General features: G+C 35.3%; 2 protein-coding genes and 1 non-coding gene across 3 annotated transcripts; 2 read left to right on the forward strand and 1 right to left on the reverse strand.

Moving 5' to 3' along the window:
* Positions 1-337: 337 nt before the first annotated feature.
* Positions 338-11,274, reverse strand: LOC140047262 (uncharacterized). Its single transcript, XM_072092170.1, has 14 exons — positions 11,169-11,274; positions 9,855-9,990; positions 9,204-9,435; positions 8,709-8,816; positions 8,170-8,262; positions 7,007-7,188; positions 6,580-6,712; positions 5,965-6,141; positions 5,310-5,506; positions 4,861-4,987; positions 3,911-4,174; positions 3,142-3,258; positions 2,571-2,731; positions 338-2,301 (listed from the first exon to the last, which is right to left on the reverse strand). The coding sequence occupies exons 2-14, from the start codon at positions 9,974-9,976 to the stop codon at positions 2,163-2,165; spliced, it is 2,052 nt and encodes a 683-aa protein (XP_071948271.1). The 5' UTR covers positions 9,977-9,990; positions 11,169-11,274; the 3' UTR covers positions 338-2,162.
* Positions 8,488-8,559, forward strand: Trnad-auc (transfer RNA aspartic acid (anticodon AUC)). The gene has a single exon. It is a non-coding gene; the product is annotated as a tRNA-Asp (tRNA).
* Positions 11,275-11,836: 562 nt separating the features above from the next.
* LOC140046302 (angiotensin-converting enzyme-like) lies at positions 11,837-21,515 on the forward strand. Its single transcript, XM_072090888.1, has 13 exons — positions 11,837-12,063; positions 13,824-13,988; positions 14,657-14,744; positions 16,175-16,318; positions 16,567-16,755; positions 17,130-17,227; positions 17,556-17,728; positions 18,284-18,507; positions 18,654-18,798; positions 19,095-19,193; positions 19,361-19,483; positions 19,691-19,869; positions 20,316-21,515. The coding sequence occupies exons 1-13, from the start codon at positions 11,854-11,856 to the stop codon at positions 20,402-20,404; spliced, it is 1,926 nt and encodes a 641-aa protein (XP_071946989.1). The 5' UTR covers positions 11,837-11,853; the 3' UTR covers positions 20,405-21,515.
* The last annotated feature ends 1,052 nt before the right edge of the window (positions 21,516-22,567 follow it).

Below are 22,567 nucleotides of genomic sequence, written 5' to 3' on the forward strand. Positions count from 1 at the left end.
GACAATGTACACTAAAACCTTCTGGATATTTCCCGTGTGACAACTACTCAAGTTGTTTATCGTATGGGGGCGCTGCCTGGAAAATGACAATGTACACTAAAACCTTCTGAATATTTTTTCTTTGGCTGTTGGTTTCTACACCATATTTATTATTGATTTTAACACTACTGTTTTTTTTTAATTTAATTAAAAATACAGAATGTTGTTTTCTTGTTTTTTAAGCACTTGATGTTAATATTGGCAATGTTTTCTTGTCAACTGTTCATATCTGAGTTGAGTTTTACAAGTAAGTTAACTGAATACATCTTCTTTACAACTGAAACCCATAACTTCAGTATCAGTATCGGTGTATATCTTTATTCATCCCTCGGGGAAATTAACAAAAGAAGGAGGTGGATTACATCAGCTTACAATAAAAAGTACAAATTTACAACATCAAATATAAAATGTAAAAAATTATACAATTTTAAGTTAATTAGTTAAATTTTCTCAAAAACAATTTTCAAAATTTTACAACTGAAAAATGTATTCTGAAAACCACTGCCTCTCTAAAAGTAAAACACATTTCGTGCCAGCTTAGCTCAGAGTGGCATCAGGTACTCCTACTAGGAGAGGTTGACTGTACAAAAAACACATTTCGTGCCAGCTTAGCTCAGAGTGGCATCAGGTACTCCTACTAGGAGAGGTTGACTGTACAAAAAACACATTTTGTTCCAGCTTAGCTCAGAGTGGCATCAGGTACTCCTACTAGGAGAGGTTGACTGTACAAAAAACACATTTTGTGCCAGCTTAGCTCAGAGTGGCATCAGGTACTCCTACTAGGAGAGGTTGACTGTACAAAAAACACATTTTGTTCCAGCTTAGCTCAGAGTGGCATCAGGTACTCCTACTAGGAGAGGTTGACTGTACAAAAAACACATTTTGTTCCAGCTAAGCTCAGAGTGGCATCAGGTACTCCTACTAGGAGAGGTTGACTGTACAAAAAACACATTTTGTTCCAGCTAAGCTCAGAGTGGCATCAGGTACTCCTACTAGGAGAGGTTGACTGTACAAAAAACACATTTTGTTCCAGCTTAGCTCAGAGTGGCATCAGGTACTCCTACTAGGAGAGGTTGACTGTACAAAAAACACATTTTGTTCCAGCTTAGCTCAGAGTGGCATCAGGTACTCCTACTAGGAGAGGTTGACTGTACAAAAAACACATTTTGTTCCAGCTAAGCTCAGAGTGGCATCAGGTACTCCTACTAGGAGAGGTTGACTGTACAAAAAACATATTTTGTTCCAGCTTAGCTCAGAGTGGCATCAGGTACTCCTACTAGGAGAGGTTGACTGTACAAAAAACACATTTTGTTCCAGCTTAGCTCAGAGTGGCATCAGGTACTCCTACTAGGAGAGGTTGACTGTACAAAAAACACATTTTGTTCCAGCTAAGCTAAGAGTGGCATCAGGTACTCCTACTAGGAGAGGTTGACTGTACAAAAAACACATTTTGTTCCAGCTTAGCTCAGAGTGGCATCAGCTACTCCTACTAGGAGAGGTTGACTGTACAAAAAACACATTTTGTTCCAGCTTAGCTCAGAGTGGCATCAGCTACTCCTACTAGGAGAGGTTGACTGTACAAAAAACATATTTTGTTCCAGCTTAGCTCAGAGTGGCATCAGGTACTCCTACTAGGAGAGGTTGACTGTACAAAAAACACATTTTGTTCCAGCTTAGCTCAGAGTGGCATCAGCTACTCCTACTAGGAGAGGTTGACTGTACAAAAAACACATTTTGTGCCAGCTTAGCTCAGAGTGGCATCAGGTACTCCTACTAGGAGAGGTTGACTGTACAAAAAACACATTTTGTTCCAGCTTAGCTCAGAGTGGCATCAGGTACTCCTACTAGGAGAGGTTGACTGTACAAAAAACATATTTTGTTCCAGCTTAGCTCAGAGTGGCATCAGCTACTCCTACTAGGAGAGGTTGACTGTACAAAAAACACATTTTGTTCCAGCTTAGCTCAGAGTGGCATCAGCTACTCCTACTAGGAGTGGTTGACTGTACAAAAAACACATTTTGTGCCAGCCCAGAGTAGTGACTTCTATTTTGGGTCATTTCAAAGTGATGTTAGCTAGGGCATACTAGCTAGGAGAGTTGGGAGAGCTGTATTTTAAAAAGATGTCAGCTGTCTTTGGTGGAATGTACTCTTGGTAACAAGTCTGCTTCTGGAAATCCAAACACGAGTAGCAGCAACATCAACATACTGGTTAAAGGTAGTAGTATCAACCACTTGACATCACGCTGCCACTGCATGTTGAACCTGTAAGACAATAGGGGTTCAGTTTAGCCAACAAGATTCAGTTTAGCCAACAAGATTCAGTTTAGTCAACAAGATTCAGTTTAGTCAACAAGATTCAGTTTAGTCAACAAGATTCAGTTTAGCCAACAAGATTGGCATAATGGTAAGATATCAATTAGACAAGATTTTAAAAGGCATGGGTTCAAACCTCTCTGTGCCATATTGATTGAATCCTTAGAAAGATGTTTTACTCTGATTGCCTCATTATAAGAAAAATGGTCTAATTTTACCTTGCAGTGAAGGTGGTTGTAATCTCTTGTGCAAACTCATTTGTAAGCCGTACAGTAACGATACCCTGAAGTGGGTTATGGGGGCATGGCACTTTTAGCTGATGAACTCCTTTTGACGTTAAATTCACTTTGTCTCCCAGTTGATACCCACCAGTACTAATCTACAAATAAAACAAAACAAAATAGATAGATAATTTTTTATTTTTGTTTATAACAAAATGTTATCGCATCAAAAAGTTAAACAATATAATCAACAGCATGACATAGGTCAGACATTTTTATTTTATTTTTATTTAGATTGAATAAAATAAAAATAAAATAAAAAATTTACTTATTTAGTTTATTGATTATGTATAATTCATTTCTTCAATTTAAACATTTTGTACATTTTTTTTTAATGAGTACCGAAGAACTTCAAACCACTAGCTTAACTTCCTGTCTGAAAGATGCAGCAATGAGAAAAGCATTTTGTCATGGACATAAACAAGATGGCACAGACATGTCTCGAACTTATGACTTCTAACATGAATGTCTGATGCCTTACCATTGTGCCATCTCATCTCAATCTTACCGTAACATAATACGATTTCCATTGATACTGCTCTGGCCTAGTATCTTCAATGTTGATGCTAATGTCAAATGTTGACCCAGTCACTTCTTTAAAATCTTCTTCAACAACAATCTGAAACTAAAAATGAAAATTGGAAATTAGATATAAAATCTGATATCCTCTGAGGGAATTATATTTGTGTGTGTCTCTATTTGGGGCCTGGTCATTATAAACTTTCCTATAGGGAATTATAACGGTTTGGATTCAAGGTTTCTCTTTGTGTGAAATTAATAATTGAACCAAAAACTTACTTATATGAAGATATTATATAAAGCACTGCTAGGCGATTCTCAGTACTGTATCTAGTTCTGAAGTATCATAGGAATATTTGGTAATACAACATCACATATGTATCTAGTATTAGCCAAACCCTTAACCTAACTTTACATGATACAGGCACCACATGTAATATAAATGAGATGCTGTATTACCAAATATTCCTATGATACTTCAGAAATAATTAGTATGTGTAGATACAGCACCGGAATCAAGTGGGCACTGTGGTAGGAATACATTTTGTGTATTGTAACGTTTCACTGGTCTGTTTTGAGCAAATGATCAACAGATCTAGCTACTCAAGTTCCTCGCTGTTTATATGCAAGCAGTGCGAGTGGACAATCCATGTGATATATTTGTGAGTGACCGATCCCTGCAACGCATTTGCGAGTGACCGATCCCTGCTAGGCATTTGCAAGTGACCAATCAAAAACACTTTTTATGCTTCACTTACTTGGTTATTCCAAAAAGTAAATTGATTCAATGTTGGTGTTTCACTTCTCCAGTCAGTTATCACATTCACTTTGCCATCATTGTTGACAGCGAGGCAAATAATGGTACCATCTACGGTAGCTAACACAAGTTCTAGTCTTGAGTTGCTGTCTATGAGATCTGCTGAAAGCACCTGTACTAAACTAGGCTCATCAAGGTCAATAACCTGGATACACTGCCACAACGATGACAATATGTAAAGTTTTCCATCGTACCCTAAAACAATCTTGAATGGAAATAAAACAAACTTTAATTGATTAACTGATGTTTTGTCTTCCATATCATCAAAATCATCATATCAACAAAATGTCGGTAAAAATTAAATAATATCTATACTGTATATTACTAAACTGATATATTATATAGTTATTTATTTTTAAAGTCAACTCTCCAAATACCGGTTTTCCGGAAAGTCTGGTATTCGGAATGTGTTTTTAATGGTAAAAAGGAATTTGGGACCTTTTGGTTCTGAAGAAAAGTCTGGTATTGGGGAGTTTCTGGTTTTCAGAGAGAATGGTATTGGGAGAGTTAACTCTATTATTATTTGTGTTTCATATACATCCAACAGCAAGTAACTAGACAGGATGGATAAACTATATTGTGCTTAAGTAGAAACAGATGTGTGTTACAGCTCTGACACTACTGTAGGTCACGATTGAACCCTGGACCTTGGGATTGGGAAGGCAAGCACATCAACCACCATGCTACAGTAGCTTTACTCATATTTATTAAAGTGTAATGCTCTGTCAAACTAGTTTGACAAAAAAAAGTGTCATGTGCCCAAATATGGTAGTGATAATGCCCAAATATTGTAGTGGTATGACATCATCATGTCCATATATGGGCACATCACATTTTTTTGTCACATAAAGTTTGATAGTGTAGACAGAGCTTTAATAAAATTAATCGTACAATATCAGTATTAGATACATCAGGTTGAAGATTTGTGATAAGGATGTTAGATGTAATGCGACCACCAAGCTGATGAGGCCATCCTTCAACAACAGCTCCAGAATCACCATTAAAAGCCCACAAAGACCTGAAAATATGTCAAAATATAGTGTCTATGATGTGTGGATTAACTGGTCAATGTAACCATCTGAGATAGAGTAAAGCTCTGTCTACACTATCAAACTAGTTTGACAAAAAAGTGTGCCCAAATATGGTAGTGATATGACATCATGGTGTCCATATATGGGCACATCACATTTTTTGTCACATAAAGTTTGATAGTGTGGACAAAGCTTAACTGTTACTGGTAAGCTATTCCATATGAAAGAAAAAGACTTCAGAATCAAAGAAAAATCACAGTACAAATAAATATTAAAAAGTAAAATATTGTTTTAAATTATTGTACACACCCATCATTAGATGCCACAATTACATGTAGTTTACCATCGCCATTAAGGTCAACGACCCTTGACCCAGCTGACGAGGTTCCTGATAATTCAGCCTCCCAGACCACATCTCCAGCACTGTTCAAACACATGACATTTCCACTATTATCAATGATAACCAGCTCCATACCACCACGCCCATCAAGGTTCTCAACGGTAATCTGTTAAAAGATATTTTGAAGCAAACTATTTTTTTCTACTTTTTTTTTTCTAAAATATAAATATATGTTCTATTTTGTTAAAGATGTGGAAAAAAATGAAACAAACAACAACAGATTTGAATGAATTATAGGAGTTTTCTTATAAAAGAGATTAATAATACTGTATGTGCCTATCATATCTGAATTTTAAAGATGATATTATTGTATTACACCGGTATTGTTGAAAACATATATACAGTATGGCTATTGTCAACCTGTGTTGTACATAAGAAAAACTATGCCACAGTACTGTAAGTAATTGGCCACAGAGAGACTAGATTTTAAGTCACTGGGACAACAAGTCAGCAATGTAATACATATTACTCTATTACAATATCTTTGTTTATACAATATATTTTACTCTCAAAGATTAATTTTTAAAAACCATATTTCCTGTTTTTAAAAGTGTTAAGCTTTACCTGACCATGAATGGTCCCAAATGACTTAGGAAAACCTGGTCGTATTTTACCATTACTGTCCAACACGATCAAATGTCCAGCTGAGGTACAAACAACAATTTCCAAAGATCCTGAGTTACCATCTAAGTCAATAACGGTCGGTGTAAACAGCTGATACGCTGGAAATTCAGCCGATGTCTGAAAGAAATATATTTAGGCAGAAATCCAATTAAGCCTTGTCTACACACTACAGTATCAAACTTCATGTGACAAAAAAATATGATGTGCTCATATATGGATATGATGATGTCATATCAGTACCATATTTTGGCATACCACTACCATATTTGGGTACATCACTTTTGTCAAAGTAGTTTGATAGTGTAGACAGAGCTTTACAGTCAAGTCAACTCTTACAATATCAAACACCCTTTGGCTGGCCTAATAACGTACACTTACGCCATTTCAATTGCTCATAGCACAGTGGTCTTAGATGTTTCAATTCAATTATAATAAATATTGACAATAAAAAAAGCAATGAATAACAAAAAAATGTTGTATATATATAATTAAAGTCTTCAAGTAATTCTGGTATTCCAAACAAAAATGTTAGGACCTTTCAATCACTGTACAAACCTTTGTCAACTCCAATGCTGTTTCAAATATTATTTCACCAGTAGCCAAATTAAACACCACAATACCATTGCTTAGATAATTTGCTATGTTTAAATCACCAAATCCAGAATTTTTCAATTCATTTTCCGGTAATCTGTAAAAAAAACCAAAGTAATAAAAATATCAAGTACCATGTTGTTTAGAGATCAAGATTTTAATTCAAACTTCAGGAGCTGCATTAGAGGTACAGTGGCGGATGGAGGATTTTGAAATAGCAGGCCTGAGGGCCTAAAAATGGTGAAATGAAGGACTTTGATGTCTTATCTTTTGCATTACAATCTGCAAAATTTAGAGGGCCTGGGCAGGCTGACTACAGCTGGAATATGTATTAACATAGTTTACTGCAGTATAGAAATACTGTACTGCAGCAACTGGTTTACAAACTAACCTGTAGTCCTGTTTATCAAAGTAGTATGTAACCGGCAGAATAAGTTCTTCTCTTCTACCGTCGTTGTTCAGATCGCATATGACTGGTGTTGCTAGAATGTGGGCGTCAATGCTGACATATTCACCATTATTAACGGCTCCCGATTTCTGGTTTATCCCACCTTCGTTTTGCTTTTCTGAATTCTATTTTTGTTTTATTAGAATATAAAGACATTAAACTGACCTCTAAGACAACGTTGCTATCATTTTGTCATTTTAGTGCCTTGTAATTAAGGAAATTCAAAAACATTTTACTCTCTGTGAAAACTATCATTTTTTTTTTTACTTATAATAAGCTATGGTTCAGAGATTCCCCCTTTCCATTCTTTTAATGGAAATAAAGCAAGAAAGAAAAAAATGTTTGTTTGTGGACTAGTTTGTACGATTTCGATCCATGTCGGCCCTAAACCGTCTTGGCCAAAGTCAAGTCGGCCCCAAGTCAAGTCGGCCTCAAGTCATCTCGGCCTCAAGTCGATGATTTCTCTCTCTCACCTTTTCAACTTTCCTTTATTCACGTTTAATAAAATTTCAAATTGCACAATTGAAAACAATTCGTAGCTGCGCTAGCTCCCTGCGCATTTGGCAGCTTTTTCGATATCTACAACTGCTACGTGTTTTCGCTGACCGGGGATTCCCCTTTTTTTAAAACGCAAATCATGGACAAAAACGATATATGTACGATCATTTTTTCTATGGCCAAATGGTGGAACGTAGGTACGATTTACTAAAATGCGGTACCTGCACGTGTTTTTGTAACACGCGGGTACTTATATTCATATCGGAAATGAGTTCATTTTTTTATATTATTTAATTATATTCTATTTTTTATGTCTTCATTTTTTTTAAAGCGTGGATAGTAAGAATCATAATAATATTAAATACTTTTTGCGTTCCATATTTTATTGTGGCCAAGTTGACCGATTAGTTTTTGGCCGAGTTGACGTGAGGCCGAGTTGACTTGAGGCCGAGTTGACTTGAGGCCGAGTTGACTTGGGGCCAACTAGACGTGGGGCCGACTTGACTTTGGCCGAGACGGTTTGGGGCCGACTTGACCTGCACCCGTTTGTACACACATTTTACACCATGCAATAAACCAACAATCATATTATCAATAAAACAAATCACCAGTTCATTTTCATATAAAACATTCTGAATGTTAGTTGGGTTCATTGATATATCCAAGTCAAACCAATTCTTCTTTACTATCATATGGCCAACCTATCAAATAAAATATTTATAAAAATTATCAATTATATTTCCTATTATTTCATTTATTTATGAAAACAGAACAAAAGTACATTAATAAGGCAAGATTAATTAAATGTTATAAGACAGTTGAGAGCCAAAATAACAGAAATAAAATTATATATATATATATACGGCTGTTCCGCCGTAGAATGTTAAAGAGTCGCTATCCAATCGAGTTCGAACAATACCATGAAAGCCCCAGTGGTCTAATGGTTAGGACATCTGCATATCAAGCAGACGGTCCGAGTTCGAGTCTCGGTTGGGGCGACTTTTTCTCATTCTCACAGATTTCTTCATCTTTATCGTTTCAAATTAATTAATTAAATTTCAGTATATCACCGGGCGGTTTAGAATTAATGTTCTTTGCCTGATTTGTTTATATATATATATATATATATATACTTTAAAGTTCTCACCTTGAGAGTTATGTCATGAAGTTGGTAACCTTTGGAATTTAGAAAAACTATTTCTGCATTTGAGGTGGTTAGAAGTATTTCATCATGGCCATCATTATCTATGTCATACTAAAAAGTAGGGGGGAAACAGTGTTAAATAGATCAGATTAAATTAATGATGTAACAAACTTCTGATTCAAAAAATTAACTTCTTACTTACTTACTCAAAGTATGCATATTAATGGGTTTTTTCGATATAGCAACTATACAACATTGATGAAACCGTTCCTTTTATAGCGATGTAAAGCTCTGTCTACACTATCAAACTTCATGTGACAGAAAATGTGATGTGCCCATATATGGACATGATGATGATATATCATTACCATATTTGGGCACATCACACTTTTTTTTTCTAACTAGTTTGATGATAGTGTAGACAGAGCTTTCACAGATCTATTAGTGCCATTTTGTGGGTTTAACTTTCAAGGTTGCAACAACCACTCTATAACTTACCAATACAGGACTAGCATGGAATGTAGCTCCAGGGAATCTGAATGGCCAATGAGAATGCTCTAGAACCTGACCTGTATCCCCACTCATCACAGATACCTCCTCAGAGAATGATGCTGTGATGACGTCCAGTTTACCGTCTGAATTGATGTCTGCTATCAGAGGTGTTGCAGCAATCACACCTGAACCACACTCTGAGCTCCATACCATTTCCACATTATAGTCACAGAGTGGTCTAAGAAAGACAAACAAAAATCATGATTTATTCATTTTGTCGCATCTACAGCAGGTGACAAACGTTCTTCAGAGTGAGTGTGGTAGACAATACGCTGGGGGGACAAATTCTGCAAATACAGTATAAATAGGGGTACTACTATTGAGTGGAAGTAAATGGAAGAAAACTACACATTTGTTTAGGGCTGGCCACCAAGAAATCAACACAATGTTTGTTGGTTTGTTTTTTAGGGTTAGATTTACTTTATTTTGGAGTTATAGGTAAATTATTTAAGGTTAATGATACTAGCTAGGCAAGGGGTGTGCTGATTATTAAGTAATTTAGGGGAGATTGTTTAGCTGTTGGCCAAAAATTAAGAACTATATGCCTACTCTACTACTGTTTGTGTGACCATGCTGCATTCATGACGTAAAACTTACTTATTAATATCATTATGATCATTATATTCTTCACTGTTTTCATCCGAATAACTTAGACCGACATATCTTAGAATAGCTACAATGCACAGAATTGATTCCATGCTATTATAACAGCAAACCATTGCTGTGTATCATGCTGAAAAAAGAGTGAATATAAAAAATCAATGACAAGCAGACCCATAATGTTTATAAATGATTTGCCTTCTGTTATTTCTTCCTCTGTACGCATGTTTGCAGATGATACTAAATTGTATAGAGTAGTTAACCCTGTGAATGATGCTCAAGTTCTACAAGAAGATTTAGAGAAAGCATGTGACTGGTCTGACAAATGGCAATTACCTTTTAACGAGGGTAAGTGCAAAGTAATGCACTTTGGGAAGAAAAACAACAAACATCTGTATGCCATGCGTGGTTTCTTATTGAATGAAGTTGATCATGAAAAAGACCTCGGTGTTACTATTGACTCTAAACTTGTTTTTAATGTACATGTGGCAGATGTAGCAATGAGAGCAAATCGGAAGTTGGGCATGGTATATCGAGCTTTCAAGTTTTTAAATATGGATGGGTTTCTTCGTTTATATAAAGCTATTATTCGTCCGACCTTGGAATACTGCAACGTTGTTTTTAACTCGCTACATTGTAAGGAGGAAGACCTATTGGAAAAAGTTCAAGAACGTGCCACCAAGCTTATTTTTTCCATTCGTCATTTACCTTATTCAGAAAGGCTGAAAATTCTCAACCTACCTACTCTCGCATACAGAAGGCAAAGAGCTCATTTGATACAAATTTTTAAAATTTTACATGGAGTGGATAGTATTTCTGCTGATTCTTTTTTTGAGCGTGATGAAGATGTTAGAACACGTGGTCATTCTTTTAAATTAAAATTTAAGTTCTCACGCACAAATTGGATGAGGGACTCATTTGGTCGAAAAGCTATTATATTATGGAATTCGTTATCGGAGGATGTAGTAGCTTCAAGATCAACCAATCAATTTAAGTCCGGTCTTGAACGGGCATGGTCCAACCACCCTCTTAAATTTGCGCCATATTCAAGAGTTGATGTAATTATCAAGAGGGGCTTATAGGCATAGCCTAGCCTCGACTCCGGACCCAGCATTGCTGAGCTCCGGAAACAAGTAAACAAGTAAGTAAACAATGACCTGTCCCGGAAAATGTATGTTGCAGTGGGCTACTCATCAGCGGCGGTCGTTTCGCCCCTACTTTAATATTGGGATATATGAGCGCCTCGGCCTTAGGCGGGTGCGGCTAGTACGGCATTATTAACACATTAATTGGATATATTTTAGTACTTACAATGATATGATTATACACTAGCGCATCTTTTATTTACATATAACAAACACAGAATCAGATTATGATGAGAGACCAAACACATGCAGCACGGAGATGAAGAAAAACAACAAAAAGTAGAAACCCATTTTGAAAATTGAGGGCGCACCTTCCCAAAAAATGATTTTAGTGTTTCTTCTTGCAGCCAAAAATTATCCGATAATTATTAGGCTTGCTCTTTTAATGTACCCCTGAAAAACTAATTTGTTTAATTTTTGTTGTTGAATATGCCATTTTCATGTTCCATAAAAATTGAATAGAAACAAATAAATGATTTACCTGAACACTGTAAAAAAAAAATGAGTCAAAAATAGGTTGCCAGCCAATAGGTTTTCAGTTAAATTTAACCGGGTTTTTAAGTGAAAACGTTTTTTTTTTTATTAATAATCATTTATAATCTAGCCTACTTTTAAACAATAGTAATCGTCTATAAATTGGCATCTTAACAATGTTGATGATGTTGATACAGTACAGTGACTTTTTAGATTAGCAACTGTGAATGGTTAAGTTGTCAGCGAAAATAGCCTATATAATTCGATCAGCAAAATAATATTTGACCTTAGTATCTTTTTATGGTATAATAACATCCTATCGTATGTTTCATAAGTCGTCTGAGTTCTTCCGCTACAACAGTTACAAGTGAAGAGACATGGCAGCAAGTCATCGAATTCAACCGTTTTACCACTTTGGTTTGTTTTTACATTTGTTTGCGTTGACTTTAGCTTCATCATCCAACGTTGAAGAAGTCAATGCATTTCTTACGTATTACGATCAACATGTGGGTGATATTTATTTTTCACGAGCAACAGCCCAGTGGAACTACGTCACCAATATCACGGACGAAAATTCGCAGAAAGTGGTAAGTTAAGTTAACTATTTAATGGAAACAGCAGATACTGGACATGATTTTGTTTTTGTTTTACTGTATAATTGAATCTCGTCAACTTAAAAAACAATGTATGATTAAAATATAGGCCTTGGTGTTTATCTTTAAGAACAAAAGACATCCCATGCATCTATGTGACAATTCTAAATAGGCCAGTGAATTAAAACATTCTTTTAAATATTATTATCATGGTCATAGTAGGTCATTGAGTAACTTCAATCTATCGGAAATGTAGTATGGGAATTGGTCCTTATAGATACAATGTATAACCAGGGAAGAGTTAAATTTAACTCTTCCCTGGTATAACCTTGGAACTGTTCTCTAACAAACAATTAAAGATAAAATCAGCTGTTATACTAATAATATTATACCCGGTGGTTTGCTAATAAAAAGCAACCAAGAGTGAAAGCATCTCCCATTGGTTTCCATTGTCTCGGCTACTCCACCCACAATATGAGTCTAAGACTGCAAAAAAATGTGGACATTTTGGTGTCACGTCATCAAGATATAAAAATAGCCCGCTTTCTTTACTAGTCTGCTAAATTCTTAATCGTTTCGTCATCTTTTGATTCTCTTGGATTTTCATCTCCGACGCTCGTTGCCAACATTTTCAATTTGCTGCTAAATTTTTAAAAATGTTTGTAGATTATTTGTTCAAATTGTTTGATGTTTTTAATTAAAGGCCTTTTGTAAAAAAAAATCCTCAATCCAGCTTTTTGGCTGCTACGTATTTTTATTTGCCTTAGTGAATTAATTGTTTTTGATGTTCTTTTTTTTTAATTGAAATACCGAGATATTAGAAATACATGTGAGCTACATCACCCTCGGCCTTGATTCCTAGTATTAATATTGCCACAAACATTGTGTGGTTCTGGAGATTAAGTTATTTTTACATATGGGGCCAGCAGATCACATGCCAAAGCGGCATACTTTAACATCATTCTTATTGAGAGCTGGTAATAATATTATTATATGGCCTACAGCTAATCAGACTTTACTTGGGGAAAAGTTTTATCCCTAGGCCTATATCGGTCCTTGGACGTGTTATATTACCTTAGGCTAGGCATATATATATTTGATGGGATACATTGTTCGATAAATAAAATTATACCTGCATTTTTATTTGTTCGCGGTAATAAAATATCAGCCTTGAACTCAGTATAAGGATGTTTTGACAAATATCTGGTGGTATACTAATTAGAGAATTGGCTTTACATTATAATATACACTGTAAATATAGTGTTTAGATTTTTAAACATGTATTTTGTACCCAGTTTTCCCACACATTTAGCCGTTAAACATGTTTAGATATGAAACATGTTTAGGTTCTAAACACATTCTAAACATGTAGTCTGTACCCAACTCAACACATCAGTGACGTGTTGATTAAACATGTGGAGCAATAATGAAGGTTTTAAAAGTGTTTAATTTGCCATGTGTGGAGATTTTTTTCCGCCACAGAAAACACGTGTCTAAACATGTTGACTGCTAAACATGTGGAGAAATTGAAAATAATGACATGTTGACTGCTAAACAAGTGAAAGAAAACAACATGTAGCTATAAACACGTTTAGGTTTTAAACACGTAAGTACGTGTTTAAAAGCTCCACACTGTTTTTTCAGTGTAGTCTCTGTGTATTTAACAAAGATTATCAATCAATTTCCACCTTCATAAACCTCACAATACGTCGCGTCTGCAAATAATGAGCTAATTCTTTGTCAACTCTCTATAGGTAGATGCTGATGTGGCTGCGTCTGGGTTTATAATCGATGCATACGTGAACGCTAGTCGATTCGATGCAGCCTCGTTTTCAGCCGACATTCAAAGACAACTGAAATTCATAAAGGATGTCGAGAACTACGCACTTGCAGTTGAAGATGAGGACAAATTTCGCACAGTAATAAAACTGTAGACTATTTTTAAAATAAAATACGTACTGCAGTACACAGTACCGTACAGTACCGTGTGTACCTTCGCATATAACATTACTGTGTAATTTTAAAGTGATCGCAAAGACTATTGATATTACATAGTCACATTAAGGGGACACTTTCGGGGAACAATCAATGTGTTGGCTTTACAGGCTTGTCTATTGAATAGGGGTTTGGTCTTAGTGTAAGGCTTAAAGATATATTGTCGCCCTTTAAATAATTTTTATTATGTCTTTGTTAAATATGCAATTGTACCAAAAATTGGATTGAAAAAAAATATTTACCTAAAAAACTGTAATATTAAGCAAAAAAATTATCAAATTGACTGGAAGTCAATGAATTTTGCTTGATTTTAACTGTAATTATTTCTTTTTATAAGTGAAACATTAATTTATTTTTGTCTATAACTTCATTAAAAGTACGAAATGGTATATTTATTTTATTTATTTATTAAACATATTTAGGCAGGATAACATAAGTCAGAAAAGAAAAGATCACCTTATACAGTTAAATTTCCGTATTTAAAAAGATAAAAGCTTCATAATAATTATTATTACTCAAAATATATGGATTGATGATGTCTTTAAACATTTACATACATTTACTCTTCAGTCATACGTTTCTTTCTTTCCAGTTGACTGATATACTTGCAAAATTGAGCAGAAATTACGGATCTGGAGAGGTTTGTAAAACCAACGGAGAGTGCTTAGCTCTCGAGCCAGGTAATGATGATGTCCTTAAGTTGATGCGTAGGCCGGCTATATCACGTATAATCAATAAAAATGTATTTTAGTTCGAGTAATTGAGTATATTTATTTCACGATATATTTATACAACATATGATTTTACATATGTACATTACAAGTTATTATTATTTTCAATTCACAATGATAACCTATCTATATCTAAATATTTGCATATACTGTGCTGTATAAAACTGTCTACACTATTAACACTTTATGTAAAATGTGAAGTGCCATATAGGGAAATGATGATATCATATCACCACCTTATTTTGGCATATAGCTACCATGTTTTGGCCCATCATCGTTTGATAGTGAAGACTATCTTGTCCCTTTGATTTTCATACGGTGGTATCAATAGTTTTAAAAACGAAAAAAACCTCAGAATTGTGTAAATATAATTATTTTACAAGAGTGGCACTGATTTGTTTTTGACAAATGACAAAACCCTGCTTCTAAAAAAACCCGGGGAATTAAAAAATGAATATTGCGAGATTGTATTTAGTTTTTTCATAACCAGATCAGTTTCGCCTACGTATTATTTTCACCACTACGACTATATAATTATTATTACAGCATATTCTCGCAGAGATTCAAAGTAAAAGTTGCTGAATTCTGTTTAAGACGCTTGCAATGTACATAATAATGAAAAAGAAACATTATGCATTGTTTAATGAGTTTACTTTACATCTATAAATAATATGATCTCATTTATACATTATGAACAATATCTGTATACAATCATGTAAATTGGTTTTGTAATTTTACTGAGTTGTTCAGCTTTATTATTATGAATAAATTACAATTCATTAGCCCAGTGAAGAGTGAGATTTCACTAGTCTGACATGGCGTCATAAAACTTTCACACATTTTGTGAGCTATGAGTAGAATAACGTCTGATGTCCCTCGCTTTTCTTGGCGCAAGCACGCTAGCAACTGTTAAGCTATAGGCCTATGATCTGGACTTAGTTACTCATGAAACGTGCGTGTGTTAAAGTTATAATCTATGATGCGATTCAATGTCTTTTCTTTTGGTAAAGCTTAGTTCCCACTAGGACGCAACGCAAAGACGTAAGCGAGTCGCATCACAGCGCGATGGATCATGCAAACTGTCACTTGTGATTGGTCAACTCACTTAAGTTTGCTTACTGTACGTCCCTCTGCGCTGCGTCCAATTGTTTACCAATCTTTACAATGCGATGGATTTCTGATCCTTGCTGCTTTCCCCAATATATGACGCAACGCACATGAATTTAACCAATCATGACGCGATGGATCATCCCAACTTTTTCTTTTTGATTGGCCAACTACGGTAATTTGCGTTGCGCGTTCACCACTGCGTTGCTTCCAAATGGGATTTGAACCAAGTAAGAAGAATATGTTATTCATTTATATTTTCATTCACACAGGCCTTCAAGAGATTATGGCAACTTCAAAGGATTGGGATGAACTAGTTTGGGCGTGGAAAGGATGGCGAGACGAGGTGGGTCGAGCTAATCGGCCTCTTTATATCGATTATGTCGATTTAAAAAACGAAGCTGCAAAAATACTAGGTGAGTAGTTAGACGCGGGAAAACCAGTTGTAGAAGAAGCAACAACAGCTATGACTATATGTACATCATTTCCCGCGCCAACGCAAAGCAATGTTAATGAAGTTTGTTGGGGTGGGGGGGGGGGGGGGGGTGAGAACAGTGCGAAATAATGTGTGCTTATTTTAAGATAGAAAGAAGGAAAGTGAGCACTACACATACATTATGTTTGCATTCGCTCTGTAATGTTATCGTCTATTCTATATTCACAGGCTTCAGCGACACCAGTGAGCAGTGGAGAGCACATTACGAAACAGAAACTATAGCCGATGATGCCAAGGCTCTGTACGAGGAAATTCTACCACTTTACAAACAGCTCCATGCGTATGTTAGACGAAGGCTTAAGAAGGTTTATGGTGACAATGTGGATTTAAAATCTGCTCTGCCTTCAAACATATTAGGTAGGCCTACTAACGCGCTAGAGTGATGCTCAATACCTGTTTCCTAGGTTCCAGTTCTGTCAGAGGAAAACATTTATCCACTTCCTAGGATTTATTCAAAATTTTGTTTATGAAGAGCATGTCTGTTTGTCTTGTGAACAAGATTGCCACCTTTAAGAAGGATAGTGAATGAATTCGCTTATTGTTATCCTTGGCAAGTAGCCTATATACACATTAATTATCATTATCGAAAGATATTAAATTTACAACGTTGACAACTGCATATTGCTCACCTAAGATTTAAACTATAACAGCTATAATTATTATAGGACCTAATGAGTAGATAATGATCGAACGTAGGCCTACCCATTATTGTAATGTTCTATTAATTATAGGTGACATGTGGGGGAGATTTTGGGGTAAAATATATGACGTTGTAGAACCGTATCCTGATGCAACAAGTGTTGATGTAACATCACAACTGATAGAACAAGTAAGTGTTATTCTATAAAATTGTTTAAATATGAAACAACGGGGTATTTTTGTCGCAAAAGACAGTATCGGCGTCCCATATATTTCAGTTTTATTTAATAGATTTTATTTTAAACTTGAAAAAAAAAAGAGGTTGGTTAAGTTTCTTTAAATAATATATAATCAACAATTATTGACTCAATTAGAGAATGACACTTTTACATATACAGTGGCAACGATGAACTTTGACCCTTGAATCCGTCAATGTAGTTGACATCTAAAATGACAATTCCCAAGAGAAACAGTCCACCATACTACCTGCTTATGAATTTTTATTTTTATTTTGAAAGGGTTACACTGCTCTCGAAATGTTCAACCTATCAGATTCGTTCTTTGTTTCATTGGGTCTGAAACCGATGCCCGAGCTATTTTGGGCTAAAAGTATGATTACGAAACCAACGGATGGAAGAACCGTTGTGTGCCACCCTACAGCGTGGGATTTTTACAACAGAGTCGATTTCAGGTTAGCAAACGAATCCTAATAAAATACAAAATCATCTTACCAATTACTCAACACCGTGACGCAAAGCTACTCCACAGTAGTTACACAAAATTACAAAATATGTAAGCCTTGACTCTAAGTTTTCTACCGTTTGGGGAGTTTGTGGTGTTTGTCCATCTGTAGTATCACATGATCAAAAACTGTTATTTGATTCGTTACTGAGTTTACAAATCTCTTCAGCAAACTGGACTGTCAAGAATATGCTAAATCTGTTACTTCTGCAAAATAGTTTTTAAACTGATGCAAACCTTAAGCTCTGCCTACACTATCAAATTTAAAAAAAAAATGTGATGTGCTCATAATGGGCATGATGATGTCATATCACTACCATATTTAGGCATATCACTACCATATTTGGGCACATCACATCACAAAAAGTAGTTTGATACAGAGCCTATGAAAAGTCTGGCAAAACTTGGAGTTTCTAAAGTTTCCTAATGAAGATTAGGCAAGTATATGCTAAATGTTTTGCTTTAAATGTGAATTCTCTATTAATGTGTTTCACTTTATTCACAGAATCAAGATGTGTACAGAGATCCATATGCACCATTTTCTGGTAATTCATCACGAGATGGGTCATATCCAATATTACCTCCAGTACGCCCCTCTGCCTTACGTATACCATGATGGAGCAAATGGTGCCTTTCATGAGGCCGTAGGCGAAGTTTTGTCTACATCAGTTGCCACTCCAAAGCACCTCAAGAAAATAGGCCTCTTGGATATTGAAGACACAGATTATAGTAAATTAATCTTGCTTTTTTTGCTATACGAATAGAATGATTAGAATCAGGCGCGTTTTCAACTGTACTGTAGTCTGGATCGTCAGCTTCAAACAGTCTTTTGACCGCAATAAATCCATTGTAGTTTTTATACTTGATTATTTTAGAAACGGATATCAACTTCCTTTTGAAGCAGTCTCTAGATGTGATTGGTACATTACCATTTAGCTACATGATAGATCAGTGGCGATGGGGAGTGTTTGCTGGAGACATCACGCCAGAAAAGTACACCGAAGAATGGTGGAAAATGAAGTAGGTGTATTTGAATAATTCAGAGGGGTGACGCCTACTAAAGCTTGGTTCTCATTTAATATCGTACCTATAGGTTCAACGAAAACGAGTTGACAAATCACAAGCGACAGTTCGGATGACCCATCGCGTCGTGATTGGTCAAATTGCTTGCGGTACGCTTAACATCCTTGCGTTGCGTCCAAATGGGAACTACTATTTTTAGTGAATTTTGTTTGCGGTAAAGACAGTTAATACAACCACCATGTTCAATGACACATAATTATATTTATTTTCTTTCTTTCTTTCTTTCTTTTTAGATTGGATCTTGTGGGAGTCGTGCCCCCTGTACCACGAGAGGAGAAGGATCTTGATGCCACTGCACTTCTGCACATTGTCGTCGACTATCCATTTCTCAGGTTTGCAATTTTGGATTGTCAGTTTTCATTTGATGCATTTCTTAAAACAATTATATTGTAATTTGTTTTACCAGTAAAATATTCATTTACGGGGTGCCAAACAACATGAAATGAATATAGATAGTGTGTCGTTGGCGCCCCGTATAATACGCTTTAAATGTTTGCAGGTACTTTTTAAGGACAATAATCCAGTTTCAGTTTTATGAAGCAATGTGTAATGCCTCGGGTCACCAAGGACCGTTGCACAAATGCGATTTCTACGAATCAAAAGAAGCGGGAAAACTTCTTGGGTAAGACCAACGGAATTTACATTATTTGCGAATGTATAGGCCTAAAGCTCCGTCTACACTATCAAACTTTATGTGACAACAAAAATTCGATGTTCCCATGGACATGATATGATGTCATATCATGACCATATTTGGGCATCACTATCCAGTACACTTCTATTGCATTAATACAAAAACTGTACATATTGTTCAATTACAAATTTCTAGGGACATGCTAAAACTTGGAAGAAGTAAGCCATGGCCTGAAGCAATGGAAGCTATAACCGGACAGCGGGAAATGTCTGCTAAGCCCCTGTTGCAATATTTTGAACCTCTGAGAGAATGGTTAGAAGAAGAAAATAAACGTAACGACGAATTTATTGGATGGGAAAAAACATGGCGACCATGTAAGACATTTTATTTCCACTTTTAGATTTAATCGTAGTCTACATTGGCAAATAACAACATGTTTGCTAGTGTACTAGACTTCTGCAAACTTCTTTTCTGCAGTTGTAAACTGGTTTACACTGACACTTTTGTTTCCAAATGCCCAGTTTGTCAAGAAAGGTTTCAAAGCTTGACCAGTCTACCTTCAATAAACCACATAGACAGGTTTGCACAGTATTAACATTAGTTTGCAAATGCGAGAGCAAACTCGGAATTTGCCATTACAAACTTGGTAAAGTTGGCTTTCTGCAAAAAATTACAAATTTCTAGCGTCTTTGAACTCTCCATTTCATTCTGTAAATTTCTGCTTTTATAAGCATAATCCTACTTATTTCGTAGAAAATATGTTCATGCCTTTTTATTTTTAGTTAGATAAAAATAAAATGTTTATCTTTTACCGTTTCAGATGACACGAGCAGCGGTACCCGATTTGTGCCACTCTTTGCTACTTTTGTTATGTTGCTCTTAGTAAATCAATTAGTTGTTGCTGAATAGGAGTTATTTCAATCTGAAACAACAATCTGTCTCGGTTTCAAACAACCAAGACAAAATCTGAACAACAATCACGTGAGGTCATAGGTTAATACATTTAACATATGACCTTAAAAACTATTAGTCCTCCCTTTTGTACACTTTTATATTATAAAAAAAAACTTTGTATTCAAATATATAGCTCTCTTTTTCATTATTAATCTGGATTCTTGTTTTGTGTAACGTTTTATCGAAATTCTTTGAAATGTTATAGATTTACAAGTGTTCATATTGTTTTCTAATTAAATGTTTGTGTTTTGTTTTTAAATAAGTTTTATTTGTAGATTATATTGCATATAAAACTACTTTATAGTGAATTAGAATTTTGATATGTTTTGTTTTTGTATGGTGAATATTATTATTAACTGATATTGAAAATTGGAAATAAATGTGATTTAAATAATTATTGGATATGTTAGATTTGTTTATTTACGAAACGTAACATCACAGATTCTTGAACCGATTCTAAAGCCCTGTTTACACTATCATCTAGATTGACAAATGTGGTATGCCCAAATATAGTATTAATATTACATCATCATGTATAGGCACATCACATTTTTTGTCACATCACGTTTGATAGTGTAGACAGAGCTTTAATCATGCATCCATGTAAGTTTAATTGTAACAATGTATAATTGTTTAATGAATCTTAACTGTATCAGAGTTTTATCGCCAATGAAAGGAAACAGTCGAATAAATATGAAAGAACATTATGTAGTTTACTAGAGATACGACTGTCGCTACTGCTTTGTCGACACTGTCTTTCAAAGAGTTGGCCCAAAACATATATTACACACATTGCACACGTTTGGTTGTTATACATTTATTATCAACATTAGTTGAGATCTGGGCTTTTTACTACAAGTGTAATATTCCGGAGAACCAAATTACTTACTGATAAAGTATTGGCCGACTGCAAAAGTGTACCTGGATTTTTACTCAAACATTAAGTCCGCGAATTTAACTACGACGAATAGAAATATTTTGTATAAATTTGAATTAGAAACGTATACACAAATGATGCAAATGTGTTGAATTCATAGCCAATCGATCTGCATGTATATATAGTAACCAATTTCGATGAGTTCAATTATTATGAAGAAGAATCTGAAACTGCGAGATTTAAAGCAAAATTGCAAAATGTGTATGCATGTTCAAATGTGGTTTGGCAAGCCGTAAAATAATCCTGGATAAAATATATAATGGGTAGTGCTGATGAGTTTCTTAGGAGATGATAAATATTAAGCTCTTCTACTTTCACAATGAAGATGAAGAGGCCTAAAAATAAATATCTTATCATTTGCATTGTAATTTTTAGAATTTTTGGTCCTTTTTTTAATGCCCGTCTATATTATAAATGACTGTCTAAAGCTTTGTCTATACTATTAAACTAGTTGACAAAAAAAGTGTGAATGTGCCCAAATATGGTAGTGATATTCTCAAATATGGTAGTGATATGACATCATCATGTCCATATTATGGCACATCACCTGTTTTTGTCACAAGAAGCACGAATGTGCGATACTCGGGGTACAGCAAACGAAGCTGTAATGACGTCATACGACGGGATGGAACGTCACACACATCATTAACCTCGCTACCAAATACGGCTATATTCAGAAAAGTTACGTCACATAACCGGAAATGGCATAATCACGGTAAATTATGAAATCATATATCATAAATAGGTGTTTACTGTATATTATTCTCCAAGTCAAGACCCTTAAAATGACACCAAAGACGGCTATATAACGACGAAAATCGTTTGTCACCAAGGTACCATCTTTGAGACGTCATATGACTAGCTGCATCCGATTTGAAATTAAAAAATCTCTATAGCTTTGAGGACATGTCCCTGTAGTATACCCATGCCAAATCCCAGCTCAATACTACAACGAATAAGAGAGGGGTAGGCCCTAGTACTTTATAAATCGCAATTTTCGATTGGTACCATGTAATTACCACCAACGCATCTTGGAGGAGGAACATCAAATATGCCTGCCGTGGTACATCTGGCAAATTGCTATCCTGCAAGGCTCACGAATAAACTATCTCGCTGCTCATTGGTATTTGGTCAACGTCTGAATAAGATCTCTCGCCATTCTCTGAGGCTTCGGGAACATC

Source organism: Antedon mediterranea, chromosome 4, assembly GCF_964355755.1.
Source record: "Antedon mediterranea chromosome 4, ecAntMedi1.1, whole genome shotgun sequence".
NCBI classification, from domain to species: domain Eukaryota; kingdom Metazoa; phylum Echinodermata; class Crinoidea; order Comatulida; family Antedonidae; genus Antedon; species Antedon mediterranea.